At 36.5% G+C, this 22207-nt stretch overlaps 1 protein-coding gene across 3 annotated transcripts in view; it reads left to right on the top strand.

Moving 5' to 3' along the window:
* Positions 1-22207, top strand: part of LOC118788842 (protocadherin-9-like) — a 141698-nt gene that overhangs the window by 78209 nt on the left and 41282 nt on the right. For all 3 annotated transcript variants that reach the window (XM_036544971.1, XM_036544972.1, XM_036544970.1), the window contains one exon: positions 16441-16642. In XM_036544971.1, coding sequence (XP_036400864.1) covers positions 16441-16642 — 202 coding nt within the window. The remainder of the gene's footprint in view (positions 1-16440; positions 16643-22207) is intronic.

Here is a 22207-nt window from a genome sequence, read left to right as displayed (position 1 = left end):
ACAGTTTAAAATGTAACAATAGGTAATTTATGTAAAATTTGAATGACCAAACATTCAACTTTGCCTTCAAAACAACTGGCATATCAGTTTCTTATTAGGACATCTTAAACATCAAACATGTGACTCTCAGAATGTTGTGTTATTATGATATTTTTTTAAAAAAATGCTCTTTCTCTCATTTTGGTTGCTGACCCTTAGGCAAATTCAAGGTATGCTGGTTAACTAGCTAACTAACTGCACACAAGCACGTATCATTTAGCAGTACCTACAGTACTTAGCTAGCTAAAGAGCGGCTCCATGTACATGGACATGTACATGTACATACTAGTACTATGAGGGATTTTCCTGAATGTGATTTTTTTCCTGAGGCATGAACAGAAAGATCTTAATCATCAGGTTAGTTCACCACATCCTAGAGTGTTTGAGAGTGCAGGTTCGCAAAATTCATAGAGGTAACAAGGAGTAGAGTCAATCAGCATTTTAGTTGCTTATATTTAGTAGACTCTCCCTATGCAGTTGATCAATTGTGCATTGGAATCAGGTTAGGATGGCTCATTATTTATTTTATCTATTTAATTATTATTATAATTTTATTATTATTTTTTTTAATTAGCAAGCTTTTGTCCTCCATTGCAAGGTGCCTGAGAATGGAAAAATGAGGAAAGTCTGTTGCCAAACCCACCCCTACTCAAAGCCACTTTATTCTGCCACTGTGGGTCCATTTTTCAGCTGATGACGTGACTGGGATCAAACCCAAACCATAGGGCTTGGTCTGCCCTCAAAATCAAAAAAAGTGCCTATGCTGACAAGTAGTAGCTTTAGTCACTCATCATATTTTACCTCAACAAGGCAATCATAACATTAAATTATTATCAGTTTGCAGATGCTCTTATCCAGAACAACTTACATAGGTTGCAATTTTTACATATTATCCATTCATACAGCTGGATATTTACTGAGGCAGTTCTGGGTTAAGAACCTTGCCCAAGGGTACAGGAGCAGTGCCCCAGCAGGGAATCAAACTGGATAGGAACAGTTACGAATCAGTTACGAGCCTTCCTCCTTACCATTGTGCTACACTGCTGCCCATATTGTCAATTTAGTTACATTTACCATGCTACAACGTTGACATAGTCACATCTATACATGTATCATGCAATTTGCAATTAAAGACATAGCCAGTTACATCTATGCCTCCGTTTACATATACTATACATTCAGACACCCATAATTCTGCCATTTAACTTAGTAACTTGGCCCATTTTTTTCAGTAGGCATCAGAAAATAACCGAAAAACTAGACTTTGACATTTACCAAAATACATTAGTGTGCTACATCGGTCCCCTAACCCAAAATTAAATGAAATTCCTGTACTTTCAAACAAATTACTTTTAACAAGACATTGGTTTCTACAGCAAGTTTACTGTTCAATTAATGGAATATTACGGATTAAGCTTGACCTTTTAGCTAAACTAAAGTATTCTATGAATGTACTGTCCTGATATGGCAAGTGTGCCTCTCAGCTTCTATTAACCTTTCCCTAAAACCACAGAGAAATAATACCATGACAGCCCAGATATATAAGGTGGATTTTCCTCCAAAATATATACCTTTTAAAACTCCAGTTTCTCTTGTTTGGACAGGTCATTTGTAACACCAGAGGTAAGAGTGTGTATTTGGTGTGTACTGTACTTATAGGTGGTGAGACAGTGGACAATTCTACCTGCAAAAATGTCAAAAAGTGGATCAAAAGTATAAAAGGGAATGAAAAAGAGTTATGGTATATTTATGATAATGGTACTCAATGAAGGGGAAGAATCAAACAACTGCCATGCTACTAAAAATATGACGTAAGATGATGTACTGCTGAGACGCTGAAAGCTATTCGTTGTTCATTTTACGGCAATAGCTGTCCATGCACATCAATCAATAAGTGCAACAGCATTCATATCACATCAGCACTGTTCGTCATTTCTATCTTTACAACTAAGTGGTAGAATTTGTTGTGTGTTGTGACATGTGGCTAATTTCTCTGTGTTGAAGTATAGGATTATATCACCTCCACTGGGCCCCTGAACCAGCTGTAAGGACACCCTGGTTGACTAGAAGCCCATAGTTGTTCTGCACTATACTTCCACCTCTCTTGGACATGTTTGTACTGTTATGTTTCTCTTTTGTGTTTGAGATAAAGTTCCTTTTTTCATTGATGGAAATTCTATTTGAAAAGGAAGTTGGTGTGTAATCAAGTTTGCCTCTTATATTTGAGCTGTAAGGTATGGTAGTAAGAACACAACTAAAAATATCACACTGAACTGTGCTGAGAGAGAGCGAGCGAGAGAAAGAGAGAGAGACAGAGAGAGAGAAAGAGCGAGCGAGCTGCTGGATTATAGAAACATTAGTCTCCTTCCAAAGGGCCTGGGTGGGAAATGAATTCCCTTCAGTTATTGCTTTCAGTAACTTAATGCTGTTATAGTGACCTTGAACTTTCATATTGATAATATATTCTCATAAATTTGAACACACACATTTAGAAACAGTGCCATGAATAATGTTACAAGGCAATATATTGGATGCTTCTTTCCCATTATTGTCTTTCATTTGCTGCTGCGGCCAAGTGAAGCCTATTTTTTGGTCCTATAACAGCAATCATTTATTCTCCTGAGGAAAGAAATTAGACATTCAAGCTTCCTTTTTCAGAAAATAGCTAATACACTATGACACTTCACCAGCTTGCTCACTGTTTAAAGCAGAGGTGATGATTTACAGGGTAGTATGTTGCACTTATTAGTATTATGCAAAGAAAATATATAAATATAATATAAATGCAATTATATTATATTATATTATATATGTAAATGTAATTCAAATATGTTTACTTCATGATATAACACACTAACATCTTCTTTTTTTATGTATTTATTTGGTAGGTCTGCAGATTTCAATCCACTGTGACTGTCAGCTGCATAGCATGATACAACATACGCTTCACTCACTGAGGAAAAGACCCATTGATGTTACTGGATATAGCCATCTATATTTTTGTTAAATCTGCTCATGCATAAGCATTTCAACTTATGGTTTAGCATTTAGGTGGTTAAGGTGCACAAAAGCTTTATCAAAAAAAAAGAAAATCCAATCTCTGTGGTTACTCAGCAGAAAGTAGCATCATTGGATCACTGTTCTAGAGATATTAACCTCTCTTTGTCCATTGCAAACTCAGATGACTTTGTAGTTTTTTTTTTCAGTAGTTCCAAGTGCTGTTTACTTGCAGTTGTGTATCTGACACCATGCTCAAGCAATTCATTTAATGAATGAGATTCAGGCTCCAGATTAAAATAGTCACTGTCAAACACTATGGAGCTTGCTACACACCCAAAGCAAGAAGCATCAGCATAAGGATAATGTGAAACAGGTATCTCTGATGGATACTGGGAAATGCATGAGTGGCATCTTAATAACACAAGAGTTTCTCTTAAACCAATCAAAGTAAATGGATTATGAGGACTTTGCACTCAAAAAATAATCCTGTTGTGTGTCAGACTCCTGCAGAAGGCAGCAAGAAGTTGAGGCTAAGAGATAACACACTGCTGTGAAACTAACACATTCCGCATAGGGTTTTATATGATCAAAACAGAATTCAGTCAAGTCAAATGTCTGCTGCAATGGGGATCAGACCTTAAGTCATTCTCAGTAGGTAACATTCAAGCCCAAGTCAAGGTTGATCTGGTTTCAAGTCATGGAATAGTCACAAGAAAGGGGGCATTACAATTGTTCCCAAGAGTTTCAGAAAGATTTCATCTCATTAAAATGAAGATTAGGTAATGCAAACTAAACATGTTTCATCTGCTGATCTGCAAATGTATCTTACTTTCAGCAAGCAAAAAGCTGCAAGTTGTTCTGAGTAGATGCACATTGCAATACTTATGCTAACACATCCATTACTCAATATTTAGATGTCAACTCTAACACAATTAAATTCACCAACATATACTACCATGATTCCTACACTCAAAGGCATGCTATCTACATGAAGTCTAATGAGTTTGTCTGCTCTTTCCCTTCAACTCATACACCTGCACTTACTCCATCAAAGCTGATCCAACTGACAACCTTAAATCAGGCACAGGTGTGGATTGCCACCAATTAGCAAAAAGAGGGGGAGGGGGGTGTTTGCATATTTTCACACAGAGAATCCAGCTAATGCTGACATAATTATCTAACTGCTTTTGCAACTGCTATGGGTTGCATTTGTTTGGGTTAGAATTAATGGAGAAATGGAGGAGTCTTAATTATAATTACTGATTGACAAACTCACCCGACATGGTTTGGTCAGAAAATAAACTACTATTTATTTTGTTTTCTTTTTAGCAATCTACCAACTCTTTATCTGCTTGCTGATCTGTCTTCAGTAATTAATTACTTGGTGCTCCTATGTGAATTCGATTTGTGATAATTAAAGTTATCTTCCACTATTTTTTGTAACTTTATTAAAAGTTCATTAAAAGTGACATTATTGATAAATGATAATAATAATGATAGTAATAATAATAATAATAATAATAATAACAATAATAATATATTTTCCCTTTATGCAACCCCCTTCTCTTTGGAACTGTGAATTGTATACTGAGCTTGTTTCACTGTGACAACTACTGCACCAACAGAGGAGCATGTATGTAAAAAAAAGTAGACATTAATTTAGCCGATGGCTATTTTTTCCGCTGCAAATCAAGAGACGCTTACAGGAACCTAGCAAATCACAGGGTGCCTGAGAGCAGTAAGATGAGGAAACCTTGGCCAACCTACCCACTCATATTCCCACCTGAACAAATTAAAACCCCAATTGTTCCATTGCTGTGAGCTCCTGATTATTGTGAGCTGATTGAATCCAGGTTGTATGCATCAGCTTGGGTACAAGGTTAACACCTTAACTTTTTCATTGAACTGATTACTGCCCCACAATGCAAACATCCATAATTTAACCAGTCAACTATTTCAACAAAGCTATTTCTTCTTGTTTCCTTTTTCTGACTTCAGAAGCACTCACATGCTGTGATCCCAATTATGCTGATGATGGTGAATACATTGTTATGCCATCTTCTGATTCATCAGAATAAATGATAATAATTTATGAAATTATCACAATAATGCTATTCTTGTTGAATAACAGACCATTTTATTTATACACTGGTGTATTGACCACCTTAAACTCATCATACACTTGCAGCTGTGTATGCACATTGCCTTGGCTGCAGATAATATGTTACCATGCTTCCTATGTCTTTAAACAAAATACAAGCCATTTTACACCATACAGTTACTCTTTTCTTTCAAATCCAGTAAATTAAATCACTTCCAAGAAAAGAGGGGATTGTTTCAAATCTGCTGACACTTCAGAGACATTGCCTGTTTAATAGTTTCAGTGTACTATCAGTCATCAAAGATCAACGGAATGACACCAGTGACAGTTTGCATGCAAATATTTAGTGTGATCAAATTTTTGCTTCTGTAGTAATGTCAGCGAGCTGCCTACAACATGCCTGTGAATTGACAGCAATGCCATCAAAATGATAATCTCTCAACCCAAGCTGTGTTATGCTTGCGATGATTCTAGGTTCCACTGCACGAAGATGTGAACACTGGAGTGAAAACCTTTTGAAAAAGACAGTGAATGAGCCTAAAGCGTTTTATTTGATTTTGAGTGATGCAAGAGAGTTGGTGATGCTGCTGAATGGTCCCGTTGACAGTATCAGTACGTCCTGTGGCATTCATGCTCTGCCTGCATGCTTGATCCCATTGTAGTGCTGGAGAACAAGACCCTCAGTGAATTTTGGAAAGACAGTAAATGCTACTGCATCTCTGACAGATATACTCACCTACTAAGTAGCATAATATTTCCCAACTATACATTGTTCTGTCCAATTTCCCAAAGCTTTTGTAAAGACAGCTTTAAACAATGCATAGTCCTCATTCAATTGAAGGATAAGATGTGGATTTCACATCAAAGTGCTGTCCAGAGTGATGAAATCAAATGGAACCCCAAAAAGTGATGAACTGGTTTCATTAAGAAACATGGAGAGATAGAACACATACATGCAGGTTAAGATGAGAAACTCTTTTATGCTGTTGAAGAACTGGTGAGTTAGTCAAAGGCTATATTAAGTGAAGCATTGCTAGTGCTGTAGGTTCTGTAGGGTAAACTGTGAAATTACTTTCAAGGTACTTACTGATTAGGTTTCACTACATTTAAATGTTGTCCTAAGCATGGATGTACTTGTGATGATTCTACTTGTTATTTTTATTTCCATATCTTTTGCAAAAAAAATATATTTTTGATGAGGAACATGTTTCAACATTGTAGTTTTAGTGAAGCTATGCTATTTTACAAAAATCATCAGAAAAATAATTGTCATTCATGTTGTTCTTTTCATTACCAAACACCCCCCCCCCCCCCCCCACACACACACACACAAATTTAAGTTTGTGTTGTTGTGTACACATTGCCTCAGTCTCTCCAGCCATGTTTCATTAGCTCCATTAAATGGAAGCACTGTTGTCTGCACATTGTGTGGTCCTCTGGCAAATGCAATCAGTTAGACAAGTTCTGGGTCACACAAAACACAAAACCTAACAATGTGACCTGAAAGAGTCAACAACAAAAACAAGAAAGCATGTTAAATTAATCACATTAAATCATGCTGGATAACTTAGCTTGAGGGGCTGTTTGAACACCCAGCTTGCACTTGAAAATTTGACTAATCTTCTCACTCTGGCGCAGTGTGGGGAATTCCATGGGGTTTGTGTTTTATTGATCTCTGTTCAGTGTAAGATTTATTTATGCTGCACTCTACTGGAAATTCACTTTGAAGTTCTGATATTGTGGCTGATAAGCATCTTAAAATAAATTAATAAAACAACAAAAAAATTGATAATTTATTATATAAAAAAATACTTGGCAGCTGTATTACAATGAAGCCAAATTAAAACATCATAGACATATAGATAAATAAGGTTTTGCATGCTTTAAAGATTAGCATTGCTCCTCCAAAAGAGGAAATTAGCTTTCCACAAAGTACTTGGGATGAGTCTCAATGATTATAAAATTAAAAGACTCTATTTATTTTCTCATGTTCACTGCACACAAATTATTATCAGGGACAATTGTGATGTTTTATCTTTCCTACATTTATTTCATAGGGATGCTAAGAAATTGAAATAATTCCCACAGTAACGTTACATAGCTTGACAAACAAAAAGCCATGGCACATTTGACACTGTAGAACTAATAGCTTTTTAGGTTTGACTGCTTGGCCTTGGAGGGTCTCTCTGACAGCAAAGCTGAGTTAATTACCCAAGAAGAGTGGTCATTAGTTTTACATTATACAGGCATTTGCAGTGAATAGTACACTTAGCTATAGTCTCATCCCCTGTTAATAGACGGTCTTTGATTGGGTAAAACCACAGTACAAGAGAAGTCATTTATATTGATATATTGATATCCTGTTTTCTTCAAGGAAAAACTCATCTGATGTCAGAGGAATGTCAGTGACAAAAACAACATATTTTATATTGTAAAAGTACATTTCTGAAAAGAAACACAGTATGCTTATACAGAAAACACATACACATTTATACCAATATGTTCATACACCTGCATACAGTAAAGACACAGCTTATAATGCTTTGGCTTTTAGGGCATAACAGCTAATGAATGCAACAACAGACTGAATGCCACCTTGGTAAGCACAGAACCATACCCACCCCATACTGCATGATGGGAAGCCTTCAGATAGGGTAATTGTAATCGATTTTTCTGGTTGTCATGGCAACGCATGCAGACCTCTCTGTCCTGCTTTGTGGAAGAAATGTTATAGTCATTATGCCACCTTTGGTTGGCCAATAAAAGTTGCTGTGCTCTTTTTCGCCATTTTGCTCAACATCAATAATATTAACGTCGGTTCTCCCCACTGTACATGCTGTTATCACCTTAAAAAGGTAGATGACCTTTGAAAATACAAGCTTGCACCAAATCAGTTTATCAGTTTGCTGTTTCAAAGGATCATTATGCACACTGCAGTACAGAAGTTCGGTAGTGTGTGGATTATTTGCACGGGTTCATATGAGTCTGACATCACTATAAATAGTATGCATCTTTGGGCGAGCTGAGTGACTGCATCAGCTAAGGTGCTAAGGCTGAACCCTACGGCCTTGGGTTGGAGCCCAGCCGTGATGTCATCCGACAATGATCCCAAGCCCACCATGGCAGAACAAACTGTCTTCTTTCTGCTGGGGCAGGCGTGGGTTTATTGACAGGGTTTCCTCATCTTACTGCTGTCTGACATCCTGCGAATTGTGAGCCGCTCAGATGATGACAGCAGAGATGCTCCTGTCCTCTAGTCAGTGTTTGCTTCACTGAGGTGCATTGTGAGACTTATTGTGTGAAAAACTGCAGGAGTGTAAGGGTGAGTGTGTGAATGAAAAGACTGTTCAGGTAAGACAAGCCTAATATACAAATGGCAATTCCCAAAAATGTTAGTACAAAAATGGGAAAAGACATAAAAAGTTGGTATCTTGGTGTATAATTTGCTCTGTATAATATTTTAAATCAAACTGAGTGATTTATAGTTCTAACAGGCTGTTTAGGAGAAAGCACTGATACTGATTTTTCTCCAGTTTAGTTGCAATTTATATTAATGTCTCTTGCAATTACACATATTGTCAGTAATAATTTCTTTGTCAATGAATGTTAGTAGTTTGTAGTTTATACATTTACTGATTTTGTTATTTTTGTGTGGTTGTGCACAAAATGGAGATAAGCTTTGATGGCCATCATTTTATAATGTATAGAAAACACTGATTGGGTTGGTGGTTGAAGTTGAGGAGTTTTCTTTTAGTTTGCAAAATGATAAAATATTGCCACTGTGGAAGCAATGTTCTGGATGTACGATTCCCCTCTGATTCCAGGAACAAAAGATAAATGACCTGTCATCAATGTTAAATCCAGTGTTGTGCTAGATGAGGCAATACAATACATGGAGAGGTGCTGTGCTCAATTGCTTTATTGGCTGTCCACCAAGCTTCAGTTATGGCTGATATACAGTGAGTGTGTTAGCTTAGGAGTTTTTGAGGTTTGTGCTAAAAGTCACTAAAATATCTAAGAATAGGTGTATGAGATGTCTAATCTGTAAGTAATATGGAACATCCTGCACTTCCAAGAGCCACCCAGGTGGGGTAGTGATTGGATCTTCACATGCGTTTGTGAGAATTCACTCTCCATCATCTGTAATACATCTTCAAAAATACTGCATGATGTGCACATAAACTTTCCTGGTATATGAAACCAGACACTTGAGGGATTTAACTTAAGAACCAGTTTAGGTTTTCCAGACAATGTTTTGTAGATTATGCCAGTGAAAGAATTTGTGTTTTGCTTTTAATTCATCTTCAAGTTGTCAATAAACAGAAGATAAAAAGGAAGTGAAACACAAAATCTTGAAACTGAACCTAACTTACTATGAAACTTGGAAAATCATGCTCTTAATGCACTTTACAGACATCTCCCAAGTATTATTGTCATTATATTATATGTACCCCAAGCCAGCTATATTAATACCTAGTTTGCCTTGCAAAGAAAAATGGGTTCCCCTCTACTGCATAAATAAGCAAGCTACATACTTATGAACCATATTGCTGAACCGATAGAACCCATGCATGCGGCAATCGAGAGACAGAAACATTTTTTTTCAAATGTTAAATTTTACAGCAGTGCAAAGAATTCATAGGAGAAAAGTGTGTGAATAGAATTGGGTAAAAGTGTAATAAAATCAGCAGACTAATCCTTCAACATTTACCTTCTAGTGGTAAGCATTACCTATTACCGCTTAACTCTTGAACTATGTCATTATACCAATCAGGAAATTATTTATTTATTCATAATGCCAACATGCTAAGCTTTAAGTAAGACCCTGTGTTGCCATATGGGGGATTGATACATTGCATTGCAACCTGCTAGCAAAAGGGAGGAAAACCCCAACATGTTTAATGCCTTCTGTCAATGCAGAGTCAGTTGATTTCCCAGGAGTGTGCTTGTGCGTTTGCCCCAACCTTTCACTTACATTATATCCATCCCACTGAGGGCTTCTGGTCATCTGGCATAATGACCATGCTCCTATTTATTGTGTTCTTTCACAGAGTTCTTCAGAGGAAAAAGCTTTCAGGGTTGAATTGTATAATCAGAGTGAAATAATATGGTGCTGAACATGATGGCAATTTTAGCATAACGTTTAGTTCCCGATGGCATTTTCAGACACTGTTCTTTTGGTTGCTTGTCTGTATGTTTCATTTGGACACTATGAATAGCAAGGAATAACATCCCCCCTTGATAAACCATCTATCATAAAGGTTTACTTGTAATGCACTATAAAGCCATTTTTAAAAAGGAGGAACAACCTCTAAGCATTTACCCTTGCCATCAATCAGCCAGTAAAGCAATCTGTACTGCCAAGTTGTCTAGATCTAATTATTTTTATGAAATATTTAATAGTTCTGGCTTTCTATTTATTGAAGACATATTCACCCCAATAATATGTTTTATGGCAGGCAGATTAAAGGCATATCAAATAGTTAATAAAGATAAATGTATCAATAATAATAACATATTATGACTAATTGCTGCTGTCAAGTAGTGAAAAATGATACTACTTTTAGGTTCAGCAACTACACTAATAGCCTCTATTTGTAGCCCTGTAACAAAATAAATAAATAACTTAAAATACTATAATAAAAAATACCCCAGTGAGAAGAGGAAATAGAAAGTCGATTTTCTCAAATACATACATTTGTTTAGGGGCAATGGTAACATATTAAAATTGTGTTTAGCATATACAATTCTAATTTTTATTCTATTGAAAATCAGTTATATTCAATTGTAAAACAAACTTAAGTTCAACTTTGCATTAATTGGCTGATATTTCATATAAAATCCCATAGATGCATGACCCACGGTTTCATTATATTGTATCTGTACCTGGTGCTAGATATAAAGGGACAATTGTAAAAGTCAATTGCTTCGAAACATGAAACGTGAAGACTTAAGGTAAAATTACGGTAAAAATGCTGGTAAATGCGGCCACAAAATAAAATTACATTTTGACAACAGAAAACAAGGATATTCTTGTAGATGTGTTTTGGTAGCATTATACTGTAGTTTCATGCAATGAAATGGGAAGGATGAAAATTAAATTCAGCAACTGGTATTGCCATTGAAGTGGATATGAAGTAATGCATACCTAAACAGATACATGCTATGTAACTAGCACAGTTAATGTGTTAGTTACACAGTCAATGACAATTTAATGAAGGAAGATTTCAGTACCTTTGGAAATATTCAAAAGGCATATAAAAATAGCACATTCATCATGTTTGTCATGAATATGTTTCTTGTTGACATCTGCAGACATGCTTCTTGAGATCAAAAATGGAATCAGAACAAACAAGTCACTTTCATGTCCCTTGAAAGTAAGCATTAGCCCCTGATTAAAATCACATATTTAATGAGTCTTGTTTGGTTTTTTTCCCTCCTGTTAATTCGTGGAGAGCAACACAGCACCCTCCCTAAGTGTCCTTTTATACCACACAACTATTATGCTGTTATTCTGAGGCAACAGTTGGCGATGGGTGGAATCATTGTCCCAAAGGCCTTATTATTTCTGTTGGGTCCCAATTAATTCATTAAGTTGTTATGTCTTTTTTATCAAGACCATGTTGTTCTAGGGAGAGGTTTACTTACCAGGTTTTAGGTGTGGAAAAAAAAGATAGATAAGAACAATTTTTAAATGATGCATACATTATTGAGATATCTACACATTTGGTGAAAGGCAATGCTTATTGCACTGTGTGTGCATAGTAAGTGAAGTAACATATATGCAGCAATCTAACTTTACTGGTGTTTGGTTGACAATTTTTTGTGGATGTTGTTCATTTTTAATGTATTGTTCTGAAAGATTTCCTCAGCAAAGAAACAGAAAAAAATAACATTCTGTCATCTTTTTCAAGAAGATTTTCAAAATATTTGAACTTCTGATAATATGGCCTATAACCCATTGCAAATTAGGTCAAAAATAGTTACAAAAAAGTAGTTTGTCTGATTGTAGGCCCAGCTCCCTGCGGAATTGGTTTTGGCAGCTGTAAGAGCGTCTCCGGTGGGTGCATACAAATTACCAAACATAAATATGCTTCAGCATGACAGTCTGTTCTTTGATTTGCTCTGGGACTGTTCTTAAGAGGAGCACAAACCCCTCCGCTGAAGTGGTTGAGTTTGAGCTTGCGTTACTGTATGTAATATTCAAGCATATCCTATTTTATTCACTTGCAACGGATGATGTGCGATACATAATGCAGCATTTAGCTATTCATCACACATTATAGTTTCACAATTTACAGTGAAATTCCCTCCTTTCATTCAGTGAGCACTAACAGCAATTTAAAAATCCATTAATATTTCTGAGAGAACTCAATTGCATTGTTAGCATGGGTAACGGCTAGAAGTTTTCAGACTGGCTTTTTTCAGCAGTAGTTTCAGGTATAAACCAGTCTGTTCAGTTTAGAAGGGAATACCATAGCTGATACTGATCCAATAAATAGAGAGGGCTTTCACACAAACCCTAGCATTTCAATGTGAATTTAATTGCAATCACAAAACAGGCAGTGGGACTAATGTGACACAAAGAGGGAATCAGAGGCATTCAACTGCTGCCTTCCTTCAGATGGAGACAAAATTTGTAGTAAACACAGTCTACAGTCCTTCTGGAAGGTGAACACTTATATTGTGACTCTCCAATAAATATAAGAGGTAGCTGCTAGAAGATTAATTAACTGTGCTTAGGATTTCTAAACTCATTTCCGATGATACTTTACTAGATTTTTTAATGTATATTTTCATTTTATAATCACTCTAAGCTATTCAACAAAAAAATAAAAAGGGCAATTGTGTTGTCTCACTATAGGACAAGCCTTTAGCAGTGTGTGAGCAATAGCACTGTTTAATTCTGCAGACACATGGAGCACAGCATGTACAGAGCTGTTTTCAATATGATTTTAAGATAGTGAATGCTTGAATTATGCAATGTGGTCTATTTGCATGCTGGACACTTTGGTTCAAAACTATCTTGTATATTTTAGGCAGCAAACAGACAACATTTGATGGATGCAGATCCAAATGAAAATTGGAATATGTTTTTCTCAACATCAAAATTTCTGATTGTATAATGTTAGGTGAACATTTGAAACCAAAATGTGAAATACCTTAGTAGCTAATGTGTACCCATTGTTCACAAAAAGTACGGTTGCCTCTGATACAAATCTGTACACTTCCACATGCCGCATTCTATATATCCCCACCACACACACACACACACACACACACACACGCACACAAGAACAGAGAATAGCAGCCCTCTGGCACAGTTCCATTAAGACTATTTCGTACTGCAGGCACAGGCATAATGTACAATATGTGAAGTCATTAAACCGTTTATTCTAATGTCTACCATCTTTTTTGATTTAAGCAACATGGCACAAGGTGCCACACATGCACACATGCACACACATGTGTATATAATGTTGAACTTGCATCATCCACTCTTTCTTATTTTTAGGTTGCAATACATAGGCAGATCTGCATGCTCATTTACCTGATTGCTGGCTGATGAAAAACCCGGAGGGAGGGAAACAGTCATGTTCTTTGTAGGCTTTTCCCCTAGTGTTCAGGCTGTGGTTACAAACTTACTGAGGTGTGCAGGGTGCCTGGCAACCAAACCTGTGGAAAAGGTCCTAATTCTCATTTTCCAGATGATTAGCTCATACATAAATAATTGTTTGTTAGACTATTAACCATAAAATGAATTATCAAGCCTGAAATTAATAGCAATTTTTACAGCCATTCTTTCCTTGAAGAACATTAATTTTCCATTACACAATGAGTGAAATGAGGTCCAGCATTAGTGGTAGGTCTAGTCTACCATTTTATTGAACTGAAAACTTCAGACTTAACAGTTTGTAGCCATGGCTGAAGGGTGAACATTAATTAGTCCAATGCGTAACATAACTTTGGCTGCCTGCAAATGGTTTAGGGTTTTGTACAAGTAACTGTGCTTGCACTAGTAGGGGGAAACTACTTATGGGCTTAAGACTCTTTCTTTGTGTTATGATTTTTCATTTCAGTATTTGCCAGGTTTAAATAAGGGTGAATGTTTGATATCCCTGTCCATAACTGTTAGAGTTGGAGGACATCAAAGGCAAAAATGGCAATGCACTCCAAATATTCCCTACATTTTCTGACCACCAATCGTCACCTTTTTTTCCATTTAGCAACATCCTTCAACAAAATGGCACAAAACCTGCAAATTCTGTGCTGTCTCCACTTGGTATGTTTGCCAACAAGGATGTGTGTTTGGGAGATTAAAATCAGCCAGTCTGCGACACATAATTTTGTAAGAAAAGGATCCTACCTTTCCTATCTTGGAATTACATTTACATTATCCTCACATTCTTCCTGCATCATTGTCACACTTTGAAAAACTCCTCTCTTGTTGCTTTGCTATGGCCCTTCACTACAGATACAAAAAGATCTTTTATAGCCGGCCCCTCTGACAGCAGTTGTTATATTCATGTTGCCCAGGTGTGCCAGCTCCTTCTGTGTCCAAGGGCAGGACCGTTTTCTTCTGCCCTGTCCCCCAAGACATACATGTGCCACACTGAACATTTAATTAATAACAAAGCATGGTTTACTAGCCTGCTGTTGATGGCTATTTTTCCAAAAAAAAAAAAAAAAAAAAAATCAAAAACAAAAAAAACCACAAAGCATTACAGAAGAGGAAACTGTGATTTGCCAATGGCCACATCTCTTACTGGCCAAAAAGGTACCTTATAGGTACCTTACAAGTCGCTGTAGGTCACTGATGGAGGAGTATGACAAGCCTAAATGACATAAACTATTACTATATAGAAGAGAACTTTCAAATCCATTTATGTGGATGCTGACATAATAAAAAATTGTTTCCAGTACAGCTAAGGAGATGGTTGTATATGTTAGCATAGTATTTAATTCCCCACCAGAGGGGGTAGTATATGATATTTAGTAGTATATTGCAACTGAAATTAGTTTTGAAACACCAGGGATATACATGCTTGGTTCATTACAATAGTAATGTGGTCTGAGTTAATTAACTGTTTGCACAATTTCCTGCCTTGCACTGTGGCTCTGGCTCCTTTGATCACACAGATCAACCCCATTGATGAACCCATAGATGAGCTGTGGTTACATTATAGACCTCGATTGCAACAGGTCTGTAATAGTTCCAAGTTTTCCTTGTGTCCCTCCCCACTATGTCTTCTGCATAGTGGTTAATGTACAACAGACCACATGCTGATCTTGTTGGTGTCAAGACACTTCAGAAAAAGGCACATTCTCATTCACCTCACAAAGACTTAAAAGGATTTTCTGACTATTTTTGTCAGTGGTGCAAAATCCTGTTTAATTCTTTTTACAGGCCAACAGTATCCAAATGTTCTGAAACTGTATCAGAATAGAGTGGTCCTTCACAATGTATCAAATGATCAGAAATCATAAGTTAATAATGCCCTGGATGAGCAATGTTAATCAGTTTTAAACAAGTTTTGTCACAACCCTACCTTCAAATTGACAGAAATGTTCCTGCCCTACTTGGAAAGGTTGGATTTTATTTACTTTCATTTACCATCTTGGCATTACTGGGCACCTTTCTTTCATCAATGGATAGTTGTTGCCTGGGGTTGTAGTATGTCTCACACACTGTTTCTCTTCTAATTCCCGCTAATTGCTTGGAATCTGTCCCTTGCCATTTCTTTGCTGACAAAGGGGATCTCCCACACATTGTCTTGCCGCCAACGTTCCTCCAACCTGCCTTATTTTTATAATCCCCATATATCGCACAAGGCCACAGATCCTCAGTGGGTCATTCCATGTGAATTGTAAAATGTGAATCAGTGGTGTCTGATCATGTACATGTTAATATGTGTTACTACATGTTGTTGTACATACATCTTCAATAACATGAAAAACAACAAACAGCTGAAGCAGTTAAAATTTGCATCTATAGTCTTTACCTCTATCCAGAGAGACTTTTATCCAGATATTTTATCCAGAACAACTTACATAGGTTGCAATTTTTACATGTTACCCATTTATACAGCCAGATATTTACTGAGGCACATCTGAGTTAAGTACCTTGCCCAAGGGTACAAAAGCAGTCCAACAGCAGGGAATCAAACCAGCAACCTTTTGGTTGTGACTCCTGCTTCTTACCGCTTTGCTATACCACCACACTTATATGTATATGTGTGTGTGTGTATCAGAGATTTCAAAGTGTATCAAACACATGTGTTTTGTGCTCTCGATTTCAGTCGCAGCGGCGTGTAACCTTCCACTTGCCTGATGGCTCCCAGGAAAGCTGTAGTGACAGTGGCCTGGGAGAGCATGAGCCGACCTGCACCGGAGGGCCCCTCTCACATCCCCTCCCTCTGGTGCAGCCACAGGACGAGTTCTGCGAACAGTCCTCCCCTGACAAGAGGACCGAAGCCGACGGGAACTCTGACCCCAACTCTGGTAAGTCCTCTTTTGCTGTGCTTCTGCCATCTGCTGGGTGGAATCAGGTGTGAAGGAATCAACCCAATGACTTGAATTAAGGATTCACAGCTATTTGTCTTTTTGGAAATACTGTATGGCGTTCCTCACGTGTGCAAATTTTCTTATGTTATCCCCTCGAACATGAAAGCTGCAACTTATGAGCTTCAACTATTTATAGCAATCAAACACATAGTCATTTCTACATGGAAATGTTTATTTTACCATGTACAGAGGTTAACACTTTCAGTGTGTTGAATATGCCATCAGAAAATGTGAAATTGCTGTGCAATAACTGTGCAATTTCCGCCTATTTTTTTTTTTGCATCACCAAGTGATTCTCTTATTTACTTCAAAGAGATGTTTATGCCATTTACATCTGAATAACTCATTTCTGGATGAATGAACATTGTTTTTTTTTTTACAATTTACTAGACATGAGTTTTATATGATGTTCAGTTAGATGTCAGTAAACAACAGGAATTAATACAACACAGACGTACCCTCTGCCTATTGATAGCTACAGCTCAGCTGACCGTGCAGACCATCTAATTCCATTCATTATTGAAAGTAGTTATTTTTATTGGCAATAAAACTGAAATATGACCTGATTTTTATTAAATTATTGCAATTACTTCAAATGTATTCATTGACAAAAAACTACATTATCATTTTACTGATTTGATACATGTCATGATAGTATAGCTGTTTTGGGTTACTTCACACAACATGCACTCACCAGTGGGCAGACTGCCAAAGAATAAAACTTTATCTCAAACAACAAAGTATGTAGTCCTCAAAGAAATGAAGGAAACAACTAGGTATTTGGTTACTATATGTACTTCAACAGTAGCTGCTAAATAAAATTGACCAATTATGTCTATTGTTAATTTATAGTAAGGTAGACCCTAAGTTTGTAAACAACCTAGATTACACACATAAATATAATAAAATGGGACTGAACATTTCTGGCTACTGACAATAGTATTTTTCAGTGTTTAAAATGACAAAGGACTTGAGGGAACCAGGCAAGCTATGCTTTTCTCTGTGTTATGATCTCAGTAACTGGGTAACAGAATTGCTAGATAATCCAGAGACTATCTGTTCAGAGTGCAATTGAATAAAATGCACAGTGTGCCAACTTGACGAAAACAAAAAGAACCCAATAACAGATTAAATATTAGGATTTTTGTTCTGCCAAGACCCTCCTGCCTCTTCTACTTAATCAATCAAATAACTTTTTGGTACCTTATACAACCTATGCAAGCCCTACTCATGACAATGCAATATATGATCATTGATTGCATGTTTTTTTTTTTTTTTTTTCTGCTGTCTTCCAAGCAATAACAAAATATTAATAATGCAACATCATGAACATACTCCATATCTAGATGTTCCAGGTGACAAATTATTCTCTCATTGCACTAAATACTCAATACAGTGTAGTTCACATATGGCCAGCTATTCAATTTTAATGGTAATATCATAGAACTGTCTACTTTTATTTATGTGGAAATTAGGAGCAGGGACAGTTGGGATGCATGATACTAGCTTTGCCAAACTGCCAGATTGGCCAGAAAATATGGTTATACGATTCTATGCATTTCTAAATCATGTAATCTGCATTTCTGTCAGATTTAGTGTTGTGATATATATTTATGCATACTGTTTACTCCTCATTGTGTTATTAAAGGGACAATTAGGGGACAGAATTAAAACATCCCTTCAAGTATGAGGATGCATACAAATTCATTTTGTGGAAAGACCAGGAAACAAAAGGGATGCCAATGACTGATATTAGCAGTGTAGCATAGAACAAAACAAGTACTGATGAGTAACATGTAATTAGTTAAATATAACATGTAATTAGTTCTTTCAGATTTTGTAAGTTATGTAATTTGTAAGTTGTAATCTTAATTAACATAAGATATAAAACATAACATAATAAGAACTTGTTACAATATTACGAGATTATTTAATGAACAGCAACTTGAATTTACAAGACAGACAAAGTGTTAACTACAATATAAAACTGTCTGTCTTCAGTAGGTGGTGATTCATATCTATTCATGTCTTGCATATGCAACCACTAGTCTGCATGTGTGTATTTTTACCCAATGTTTTGTGTGTTGGCATACAGTTGTATTAAGAAACAAAAACAAAATGGCAGCACAAACTGATTGATCTTGGATAAGAAATCATAATACAGCACAGAGGATTCGGCCAATCTCTCAATAGATGTAGGCGAACGGTTAACATGTTGTGTTCTATGGAAACAACATCCTGCTCCTTTGACTGTGGATAATGCAGTTTCCACTGTGTGAAAAAAAATGCCTTGGCATAAGTAATAGATTTTGTTCAACATGCGAATATTGCTATTTTAGAATTTTGAGTCAATTCAGGCAACACTCTTTGTAACATTGTCAGCAAAGATTAGGTTGTGAACTCTAATGATTTATACAGACTATAGTGACAAAATGCTTGGATGTTGTTTTGTAGAAGATTTGAGTGTTTTCTTTTTTCATATCAAACTAACCTTCAGTATCTTAAACATTTAAATTTTGTTCCAGTATTGCACAGTTCTTGTTTATTATCTTCCATTGAACTGGTGCTGACAAAGATCCCTTTGTGAAGTAACTCTATAGCTTATTAACTTCCAAAGAAATTCCTAAGTGCCTCCACTTTTGCATCAGTAAGAGAAGAAAATGATCACAAAAAGAACAACATTAAAGAGTAATAATTCACATCCATTTTGATAGAGTACAAAAGGATGTCATAGTGAGGAGCCTACAAAAACCAGTTTGCCTTGATAGGATATTATTGCTTTTGCAGAAGGTACAAATATGCATTTTATCAATTCAGATTGCACAGAATTTTTAGATGTTTGATAAATGCATTTTTTGCTCTTGATGTGAACAAACTTTTTGTGAGGAGTTGGTTGTGGTTGTGGTTGTGGTTTGTGGCTTACCTTGGACTGGTTTCCTTTATTTTTGTTTGTGCCTTAAAAATTACTTCTTTTTTTTTTAAATATCCTTTTTAAAAATGTAAATCAAAAATTAAATCTTAATATGTTAAATCTTAAGTTTTTAAAAATGTCTGTTCAATACAGTTTCACTCATATCTCATAGTTTATTCTTTTTTTTTCTTCAAAAAATATATACTATGTATTATATATATAAAATATATTATTTCCCATACAGATTATTCAATCAGTCATATCAACATTCATATACTGGAAAATATGTCATTATTCTTAAGCTAGCATTACTATTTGTAGGTATTAGAAACTATAAGACTATGCAACTTGATAAACTCACCATGAGAAGAACCTCTTCATAGCTGGGCTATTTCAGGAAACATGATTGGTTCATTCAGCTATAATGTAAACAATTCAATTTTCTTAAGAAAACTTTCTGGATACATGATGTTTTACCATACACAAGAAAAAATCATCAGCTCTACCCAACGATACTGACAGAAATGACTGTAATGTTACTGCGAGTTTGAAGATCAAAGGTCAACCAGCCAGCAGTCATTCAACTAAGTAGCTAGCTAGCTGTCTTAACACTTCAACTCTCTGTAGGCCATTTTGTTCTGACGAAGAAATATTAGCAGCTTTATTTGTGAGTGACATTAAAACTCACAACAGTAGGCCAGGGAATCCAGTGAGCATGTAAGCTAGCCATCCAATAGTCCCTACGAAATACAGAGAAAGGAGAAAACAGTGATGATGAGCAATGAAAAAGCAATCATTCAGCCTATTCATGGAAAATTACTTCCGTTTGTTTTTGATGAGGGGTCTACCTCAAAAATAACACAAACAACTGCACAGATGGCTATGATGGCTATGACTGCAAATAGAGTGAAACTAAGAAAAGATTAACCACATGCACAGTATCAACAAAGTTGGTTTTGACATGTGCACTAAACCAGTCTTGTCTTTTGAGTTCAAATATGAAGCTTCATGATCCAACGCTACCATATTTGATTTTGGGAAATGTATAAGCTATCATAACCACAACACGACAGTTTTTTTAATTGGAATGAGAATGCCCAATGCTTTTCACCACAATTTTTCACCAATATTGCTCCAAAACCTAAGAAACATCAAATGCCTAATACCATTTATGTATTCACTCCAATCCTTGAGTGAAATCACATATGCTGTAGATGAGCTCTTTCACGTGTCTTTCAGTTTCGTGAGAGCATTTGTAAGAGCATTTTAACTGCCATTCTAATTAGTTGGTTGTTAAGGCCTCCCCATCTCAGCTGGCTGCTCATCTGCTCATTAACTGAACGGGGCTTTTATTGGGTGTGTCTGAGCTGAAGTGGTAGCCTCATTTCTCATCCTTGTTGTACAAAGATAAGGGAATCTATCTATGGGAGTCCATCGAGGAAGACCACCAGGGGAGTACTGTTAATGGGCTGGTATTGTATAGGAATGGTACACTGCTGTCAGGTCTATTGTGTTGCATGTATGTGTTGGGCCAGATTGCATTTGGGGTCTCAAACTTGTGTATTTTATACTGTAGATGGTAGCATCCCTGTTTTTGTAATGTTTTGTGTTGTTATGTTGGATGATACTATGATACTCACTGTCAATCGAGGGGGTGAGACTAACAGTCTCTGAGAAATGTGCTGTCTCACACCACCACCCTAGCCAATGTAGGTACAAAACAAGCCCCGGGCCGACCTATCATCCCCTGTATCCCTTGCACAATGAGCCAAATTGTTCTACCAGTATGGTGTTGAGCCTGAGACATAGTGTTCAACCTTGTGCTTGCAACAAGCAAGTGCTTTGACCAGTTGAACCACCTTGGAACCCCTGACACTACAGTGAAAACACTGAAAACACACAAATTGCATTACTGTGTATTGATTTAAGGAAAGAAAGAAAAAAAAAACTGTCAAGCAGAAATGTGTTCAAGCAGGAATTTTCAGCAATCAATAAAGCTGGGATCTATGTGTCAGTCATTTTCAGTTCTCAGTTTAGCTTAATGACTCCTCTAACAACCTGAAGGCAATATCCACAAAAAACACAATCTAAATGTTTATACCACTGCATACTTGTTACTTATTCAGCTGAACATATCAGCAGTAACCACACCAAAGTCTAAAGCTATACTCAAATGCTGCTGCTGTGACCCTGCGTTCCTGTAGAGGTGAGCTTCAAACACATCTTATCACTTCTGTAATGGAGTGTCACAAAATGTTGTGTGTTGGTGTTTTATGTTAGCTTATGTTGCTAGACAGTTTGAAAGCAAAAGACAACCATGACAATTTATTCAAATAGTAATGAATTGGCTCCCTCTAGGTTCCCCTTGGTTCTCCTCCATACATTGTTGACAGTGTAGTCTCATCACAATACTCACCTCTTTAGTTTACCCTTTGAATAATCACTGTATTCCATTCCACACATCCTGCTTTCTACTGTCAGTGTGTTCCTGGTTTCTGCTGTCCTGTATGTGTCTTTATGTATAGTATGACTCATTTTCCTTGGAGACTTTGCACAGCATACAAATTTCTTTGATAACAGTGATTACTATG

Source organism: Megalops cyprinoides, chromosome 14 (genome assembly GCF_013368585.1).
Source record: "Megalops cyprinoides isolate fMegCyp1 chromosome 14, fMegCyp1.pri, whole genome shotgun sequence".
NCBI lineage: Eukaryota > Metazoa > Chordata > Actinopteri > Elopiformes > Megalopidae > Megalops > Megalops cyprinoides.
The sequence above is the reverse complement of the archived record's forward strand: the minus strand, read 5'-3'. Positions and strand labels throughout refer to the sequence as shown.